Source organism: Cibotium barometz, chromosome 52 (genome assembly GCF_041138505.1).
Source record: "Cibotium barometz isolate CiBa-2024 chromosome 52, ASM4113850v1, whole genome shotgun sequence".
In the NCBI taxonomy this organism is placed as follows: domain Eukaryota; kingdom Viridiplantae; phylum Streptophyta; class Polypodiopsida; order Cyatheales; family Cibotiaceae; genus Cibotium; species Cibotium barometz.
The window spans coordinates 29,240,547-29,249,263 of NC_141097.1; the positions used below are offsets into that span (position 1 = coordinate 29,240,547).

At 41.1% G+C, this 8,717-nt stretch overlaps 1 protein-coding gene across 3 annotated transcripts; it reads right to left on the reverse strand.

Moving 5' to 3' along the window:
• Positions 1 to 4,239: 4,239 nt before the first annotated feature.
• On the reverse strand, positions 4,240 to 7,790 carry LOC147609019 (inactive poly [ADP-ribose] polymerase RCD1-like). 3 transcript variants are annotated; one of them, XM_086788799.1, is made up of 7 exons: positions 7,628 to 7,790; positions 6,243 to 6,989; positions 5,921 to 6,131; positions 5,407 to 5,648; positions 5,218 to 5,318; positions 4,741 to 4,971; positions 4,240 to 4,646 (listed from the first exon to the last, which is right to left on the reverse strand). In XM_086788799.1, the coding sequence occupies exons 1-7, from the start codon at positions 7,776 to 7,778 to the stop codon at positions 4,482 to 4,484; spliced, it is 1,848 nt and encodes a 615-aa protein (XP_086644925.1). In that variant the 5' UTR covers positions 7,779 to 7,790; the 3' UTR covers positions 4,240 to 4,481. The 3 variants fall into 3 exon arrangements, with proteins under 3 accessions (XP_086644925.1, XP_086644924.1, XP_086644923.1); XM_086788798.1 differs by having other exon boundaries at positions 5,263 to 5,318; positions 5,921 to 6,989; XM_086788797.1 differs by having other exon boundaries at positions 5,921 to 6,989.
• Between the last annotated feature and the right edge of the window lie 927 nt (positions 7,791 to 8,717).

The window sequence follows — 8,717 nt, forward strand, 5'->3', positions numbered from 1 at the left end:
TAGCATGAACCAAGCTCTGATACCATGAAAATATGCAAGGAGGAAGAAAGCTTGAGCTCTTACAAGCACACGCACACTCACACAAACCCTACAAGAGAACACATAAGATGAGAGGCTAAAAATTGTTCATCTTCTTCTTCTCAACAAAAGGGTTCTACTAAAAAGATAACAGAAAATACAACATAAGTACTAAAGTACTATGTACATGCAGTCCATAATGTGAACACGCTAAGTGAGTGAGCTGGCAAGATAAGTATGCCATAATTGAATGGTGAACTAGTAGCTGGTGTAGTCCGGCTGTAGAATCACTAGATCAAGGAAACTAATGACCACACATGTGACACACACATAATTAACCAACGTCATAGGCATGAATTCCATGACTAGATGCATCTTATCATGTATTTCCTCAATATGTTACATGCCATGTCATCATGATTCTACCCAAAGAGAATTTTGTTCTACCACATTTTTTCACTAATGTGTGACTCTCGCACTTATATATCTATATCATCTTGTGCTTTCAACATCAATATTATACATTGTATGTATTTTGCATCTCTCTCACCAAGACCTTACCCCATAATGCCATCCTTACATAGCTTAAACTAGCCTTTACTCTCTTTGGAAAATTTGCATTCAAATCTCTACAAGGAATTGTGTGAAGAAAATTTGCATGTAAATCTCTGCAAAGAATTGTGTGAAGAAAAATTGCATTCAAATCTCTGTAAAAAAACTCACAAATGGAAAGCAATGGGCAAGGGCCATTGTCATTCTCTAGAAATGTGGAGACTCTGCGAGACTAAAAAATTGCACAATCTTAATCCGTACACAATTTTGGTCTACTGACTCTCATCATCATCAAGGGAACCCATCACCAGAAGTACCTTGTTAATATGCAAGTGGATATGCATGGCTTCAGAAAAATCCCTCAAATATAAATTTAGTCAAAATATTAAATACAAGACACTGCATGTACGTATGTACGACTATAATGTTATGTGTACTTACATAAACCACATTGAAGAGCTCATATTGATATACTAAAGGTCAAGTTCTCACATAAAACTAATGAAACTAAGTTTCCTTTTTCCTTGACCCTTTTGCTATTCTACACATTCATGGTATCCCCTTATGCTACCTTATGCTATCACAGTAACCCCTTAAAAGCTTATCTACACATGCATGGTAGCCCCTTCATGCTATCACCCGAGGAGGTGGCAACAATCTAAGGTTCAAGAATTTATCTCCAAATACATTGAGGAGGATGAGTTGGGTGCTTCAGCACTCCCCAAGGTTTCCATGGAGCCTATTGTGCCAGCATAACATCTCGAGGCAAAGGGGGCCAGTGTGAGGAGCCTGCACTCGAGACCTAGACACGAGGTTGGGAGCAAAGGAGTATCATGTGCACCACTTGTGGCTCAATGGTAACGATATGGCCATGTCACACCATCGTTGGATGGTGTGCAATTGGCATCCCCTCCTACTTAGCTTGGAGTTCAACATGGCAGAGTTTGGCCAATTTTGGGGCTTTTTAGCCATTTCATTGTATCTTGTCTAGGCACCCAAAGGGTAGCCTAGTGTGGACACGTTTGTTATTATACATTTGTATCATTATTTTAGGGTTGGGAGTCAACCAAGCCTAAAGGCGATCCAACTAAGCCATCGAACACTATTAAGAGAGGGCAACGGGCGGGTGTGTGCTTGGAGATAGAGGTGGGCAACATACGTAAGGCCTCACCCGGCATACCGTGAGCATCATCAGTAATCTCATCAACATTCATATCTTTTCTTCCATTCACGCTTCTGCATAGGAGTGAGGGGGATGCAAGACCATGTGAGGTTTGCAAGCAAGGTATTTGCGAGCATGAACTGGCAAGGAGTGAACTAGGGGACATAGAGATATTGATCTATAGACCCAAAGGAATAGGATCATCAGAATATCGTCTTCCCATTATTACAGAAGAATGGAAAATTACTAAATCCTAGAGATTTTGCAATCCCACAAGCAATCAAAGTCTTCAATAAACTTCATCTTCATTTGGAGCACTACCAAACTCTAGACTCGAAGATGGTAAAATAGAGGTTCTGTCATCTCACAGAATACACCACCTTGCAAGGCTCTATAAAGAGTCAACATGATAAAGCAAAAAGAAAATCGAGAGACGAAAAGAATAACTTTTAGAGAGGACCTAGTATCTCACCTTATGGAGCACCATTACTTTTGGTCAAGAAGAAGAATGGCAATGTGTGTTGAATATAGAGCCTTAAACAAGATCATGGTATAGAATAGATACCCTATATGTGGAGTTGATAATTTATTGGACAAATTGAGAGGGGCTAAGATAGAGCAAGATAGAGCTTAAGTCTGCATACCATCAAGTGCGAATGGCTATAGAGGATATTTATAAGACTGTTCAAGACCCGATTTGGTCATCATGCGTTTATGGTTATACCGCGGTAACTTTTAGTCGTATATGATTAACTAAATATTCCTCAAGTACAATCATTTGGGGTAGTATTCTATGATATACATTCAAGAATATGAAAAGTATTTGGAGCTAATATTTTCACTCTTGAAGGAAAACCAACTCTATCTCGTCCCCAGCTTCTACCAAGATAAGACTAAGTACTTAGGCAACATTGTTTCAGCTAAGTGAACTTTTCACCTTTAAGAATCATCCTAGAGAAGATGCTCAGCCTAAGCGGTTTCTTTGCTCTCATCCAAATCTCATTCGCTCATAATATCTAATATGCAACTCATGTATGGTTATGCGAGGACGCCTAGGAGACCATTATATCATGCTTACGGGTTTGTATCGTGTGTAAGACCACTTAATACTGATATATGTATTGGGGGCCACGCTAATGTTATTCGTATTGGGGGTGATCTCCATGTTAAATACTCAGCTAGTGCGTTTCTGACCACTTAATACTAATGACTCAATGATACTGATATATGTATTTGGGGCCATGCTACCGTTATCAATATTGTAGGTGATCTCCGTGTTAAATACTGAGCCAATGTATTAAAAATGTATGTGTTTGTGCCCATTTTGCAGTGTCATATCAAAATTGATTGTGTGGATTCTAATAATTAGAACCAACATTGCTGACATTTGTGAGAGAGATGATGAGCAAGGTAACAGTACCGACTAAGGTGCTACATTGATGATGGGTTGTACATAACACATGGACACCCACTATGGTGTTGTACTCAATACTATTTTAGTTGGTCTCACATTTTTGGAGTTCATATTATTCCACCCATTTTATACAATAGGAACATTGAGTTATAAGCCTATATGATTTAATCATTTATTGTTTGCAAAAACCTAACATACGTTCATACGTTATTTTTGTAATAGGAAAGCTATTACTAGCTTCTCAAGCTAATTTTTGCAATACCATTTTAAATACCCAAACGACAAAGGAAGGGGGGTGGCGAAGGGGAGAGGGGGGCGGAGAGGACTCACACGAGATTGCACTCCATGCTTTTGTCTCATCATGCTTCCCCTTGAATTGTTTAATTTGCTTATGTCAATTATTCAAACTATGGTCAGGAACACGTATGGTGTGAATTAATATCTCCTTGTTCAAGATCTCTTGTAAACAAGACTACACTACATATTGGAGTTGCTCTGGTTTGAAGCTGCTCTGGTTTTTTTCAGACTTTGAAGAATCAACAACAGGCAAGCAGTAACTACTATCAGGGCAAATATATATTCTCCATTTAAGTTGCCGATACATACACCTCTAAATGACATTTCTTTGGAGTAAAGCAAGGGCAACTGGCTTTGTGAAGAGGAATATGGGGGGGTAGCATGCAATGCAGGGTATATGTGTTTGTGTGTGTGTATACCCATACACGAGGGAGTTTTCACTAGCAGTTTCAATCAAAGCGAAGCCACATGGATAGGATTGTGTTTGAAAATAATAACAAGGCACACAAAGTGCAGAGAGTAGGAACGTTTTTTCCCCTTGAGATGGGCTTCCCACCCAAAGGCATTACAAGTGGTGGCTCAGAAGCGACCACAATACCAATGGGGGCCGACAGGAATTTAAACTCAAGACCCACCCTCCCGACCTTTTCCTGCAAGAAATAGGACTTGCTACCACCAGTAAGAGAGAGAGAGAGAGAGAGAGAGAGAGCCCCTCAATGTGGAGGGGGGGGAAGAAGGGGGGGAGGGGGGGCGGAGAGAGAAAAAGACCCTCACAGCCTGTAAGGCATGCAAGAAATTACAGTACAAATAATATCTATTATCATTTTGAAACCTCAAAACAATGTAGGCGTAAGAAACCGCATTGTATTGCGCAATACATTTGATTATGCTACAGTATTGTTGTATATGTGAAAGACCCACACATCATGGTCACCTACTGTTTCCAGTGGCATGGCTTGAGAAAAGTGTTGTGTATATGTGGAAGACCCGCACATCGTGGTCACCCACTGTTCTCACTGGCATGGCTTGAGGATAAACTTAAAATTTACAAGAACTGTTGCAACGCCTATCCACACAGAGAGCTTGCGTACTGCAGTTGAACATTGCATGCACTGAATTACTCTTTATACAATCACGTAAAATATCATCACCTGTCATGCTTCTGATCATTTTCACAAATGAATTGCGTGACATCTTCCCAACCTACAGTAAGAAGTCCAGGAAACACTTCAATACACCCAAGACTTAATCCAAATACATGCAGCCATGACAGATATTGAAAATGCTCATAGCTCACCTGAAACTCAAGGTAAAACTGCTGCAACACAATCATATCTGAGGGCTGGAGTTTCAATTCCATCAGCGCAAACAACTCTGGAAATGAGATCCAAGGAGACCGTGGTGCCCTGCACTGGCTACCTCTATTCAACCAACTATTGGCTGTTCCTCTTAGCCTTGGGGTATAAAGTCTTGCCACCTTACAGTGACATGCTTGTGGCAGGGAACCACTAATAAATGTACCTATTTGCTGTTTGCCAGGAGGCACGCATGAAAACAAATAATTAGAAGTGTAACCTACTAAGGCTGGCTTCAACTAAACAAGTAATCCTAAAAAGGCTATGCCATCCTTTCCACAGACGTGATGAGACAGGCACTAAAGTGGAAATGTCACACGACACCATCTACACATCTACATACATACATGCATACATGCATGCAATGATTCATGGATGCACACACACACGTCTATGACTGCCCTCAAAAGTATACTAACATTTGCTTCCATTGTGCCTTGACCATCCCACGGAGATTGTCTTACCATTGTCGCACACTCTTTCGTTATTTGCTTTCCTCTTAGAGCAGCTATCATAACAGCTATAGAAAAGCACAGCAAAAGCACAGATTAGTTTTGTCCAAAATAGAATAATAAGACACCTTAACAGTCAATTAAATGCATACTCACCACGCAAAGGAGGTGTTAGCTTGAAGCTAATGATGTACTGAGGTATAATATGTCTATTCATGTGTGTACTCCAGATTATATACCGCTTGGGACTGCCAATATCATCCACACCTGTATCATAATCCTCACTGCTGGGGTGAAACTGCTGGGAGCCTGCATAAACTTGTTCCGTTCTCCCCATAACTACTTGGCACAACAACATGTGTTGTTCACCATTCTCATCAACATCTGAGTATAATGCGCTGGAAAAAGACCGAAACCCACCAACTTCCTATCATTCCTTCTTTGCAAATTGGTCATGTGTCCTCTGGAGGAAAAAGTATCCAGGCACTGACACTAATAATTAAAATCCAGACACATGAAAGCTTAATGAAAACAAAATATTTAACAGTGCATTATTCAGACAGAAGAAGACAGCATACCAAAACACAACCAAAGAAGAAGCTTCACCTAAAAACAAAACAAAAAAATGATGATATGCAACTCGTAACCCGTAAGGAACTAAGGATTTCACCTGACATGGGCATAATCTTCAGGTGCAAGATAGATTCCAACACCATAAACAGCACCATTTTTTGGTACTCTGGATTGCCCAAAGCCATGCAAGATTATGCCTGAAACTCCCTCTTTGGATGTGCCATGCCAAGCGTACCGGACATCTGCATCACCCCGTGCCTCCCCAGTAATTTCTTCTTGCTTTCTGAAGGCCTGCAGTCTTGCCTGCCCTGATGTGCCAGTATGAGAATTTCTGTAAATACTAGTGACAGTGGTATGTTTTGCAAACAAGGCAAGGCCAGACAAGAACTTGTCTTTCACAAAAGTGAAGTCTTGGTCACCTTCAGCCACTTTGATAAGCTTGTCACCAAGGAGAGAAAAGTCACGAGACCTCCCTTCAGATAAACCTGCTGTAGTTGAATCTCTAATTGAAGCATCATGGCAAACAGAGCCACCCAAAGTAGCCTCACATTTGAGATCTCTAACTGATAGCCGAAGCTTATAATCGGAAGCCTGCTGTAGAAGTAAAAGCAATTCATCATCATGGCCTTCAACACACTTGGATGGAGTGAAGGACTTGCCATTGTTATCGATCCAGGCAACAGATCGAACAAAACCAGTTTGTATATTCAACTGTACCATATGTACAAAATTCACAACATACATCTTCCCATTGACTGAAAAATTCGCAGAGCTTTTGTGATCCACGAAACAAACGGAGATGGCAGCGATCACATCCTTGGGGTAGTCTTTCCACTGTTCCTTGTCATAGTACATAAAGCGTGAAGGCACTCCACTACTCTGGAAATTAAATGCATCCTGCTTAATGGAAAACCTGGATGGCCACCAATTCGACTCGGAAGAAAAACATGTATATGAAACTGATGGATTCTCTGCTTCTACCTTGAGAGATTTACAAGGTCTGCAGTCATCTTGTGTGGGGCTGTTTGCTACTTTCCTCTTACAATTTCCATTCAGATCCACAATCCTCGGAGATTCCATAGGTTCCTGAGCCGGTTCTTCAAGAAGTAGAAACTTATCAATGCATATGTTCGAGTTAGTGCAGGAAAAGCACGTGTCTCGGGGGCCTGCAAAGTAAATCAGACATGCAAGATTCAAACTCTATACAAAACAAGCGCATAAATGCCCTTATGTACGCAACATAGAGGTCCAGCCAAGAAGGAAAAGCTTTTCCATCATCTTCAAATGGAAAAAGAAAGTCATATAGAGAGATCCATTTTCTGAGACAAGAACATCTAAGATCTGTGCATGCAAGGCTAACAAATACAAAGCAGTGCACTCGACTATCACGACAACTTCAATAGCAAGACTTAACGCATACACGGAGCTCTAAGGCCACAAATCTGACATCTTCAACACACTCAGAGAGATCCCCTGAGCCCTGACCCCCAAAAAAAGCTTCAAATGCACAAAAAAGCTCATTCCAGCAGACTGTCAAACCCTGGCAACACGCATGAGATCATGAACGAGCGAAATACACTAATAACCATCTTTACGACAGGAATCGGGTTTCTGAAACAGTTTGGGTTATTATTCCGAGGCTGAAGTACCTCGAATTTGATTTTCTGAGACTGCAATAGTTAGGGTTGGGGTTAGAATTAGGGATCCTAACGCTGCAATAGTAGGGTTTTAAGACTGTTAGGGTAAGCTTTACGATTCTCATCAGGGTTTAGAAAAGCGTGCAAGAGAATAGAAAGAGGAGAACCTGGAGAGCAGCTACTGATGAGCGTCAGACGTCGGCAAAGATGCTTAAGCAAGAAGCTGAAGACGATCTGTAGGAGGCCGGGATTTATTAAAATGGGTATCGATGGCGGTTCTGCTGAAGAAGCTTGCTGTAAGAAGCTTACTATGTGCATCAGAAGCGTTCAAGGCGGGGGAGGTTGCCTTTATAATGGACCCTTCGCTAATGCCTTGATCTCCACGCAACCCATGCCGCCATGTGTCATCGGATGATTCATTTCCCATGCCTTAGCCGCCACGTCACCTTTGCTCTACAAGGGTCTGTCACACGCTTCTACCAACCAAACGTGGTCGCGGCGTCGATGTGAGCGTGCAATCGCCTCTCTATATGAGAAGTTTTGAATGTTGATTGAGTTCCTGCTTCTCCAATTGATTGACCCGCAAATGATACCTACAACTTCCCCTAATTCTACTAAATTGTGATGGGCGAGACTCCAACACCAAATGATCGATGAATCCAGAAAATGCTTTTTTCATGTCAAGGGAGATCTTATATGTATTGGTTGCATCGATGCTATCAGGCTACTAGCCTGTGCATCATCAGTAATTGATTATGTGTAGCAATACATCTCACATCCCAATAGACATTATCAACCAATCACTCTTTGATACGATATCGTTCCAATAGATCCTCTTCTTTCCTCCATAAGATTCAAAGTGATGCTTTTGGTAGTCTACCAACTTTCATTCCATGCGCACATGACAACAAGCCTTTCCAGTTGTTGGTGTTAAAAAAACTTTTCTCCAACACATATGGTGCTCCTCTTTCTTTAACGTGGCATTCATTTCATTGTGAACTAGATTGGCGGTGTGAACTTCTAGCAACTAAAGTGGCAGCAAGCTTATTCCCACCACATTAGTGAAAATGTGGATGCGATGGCCTTATGTGCAAACCCTATGAGCTCTATTCGGTTCCCATGTAGGCAATCTAAACCCACACTTACATGGCATCACACTTGATTCTTAAGTGTCATCTTTGCCTATATTTAGGGGACCTCAATTGTCAAAAGCAAATAAAAATTCACTCTCCTTGTAAAAAAATAAATTATTGCGAA

Bases quoted from the DNA above. Each gene is read 5' to 3' on its own strand.
- LOC147609019 (XM_086788797.1), bottom strand. From the start codon at position 7,778: ATGCACATAGTAAGCTTCTTACAGCAAGCTTCTTCAGCAGAACCGCCA. The intron at 5,649-5,920 runs GTGAAATCCTTA...GTCTTTTTCCAG, and splicing joins GAAGATTATGCCCATGTCAG to CGCATTATACTCAGATGTTG. The intron at 4,647-4,740 runs GTGAGCTATGAG...TTCTTACTGTAG, and splicing joins AGTTTTACCTTGAGTTTCAG to GTTGGGAAGATGTCACGCAA.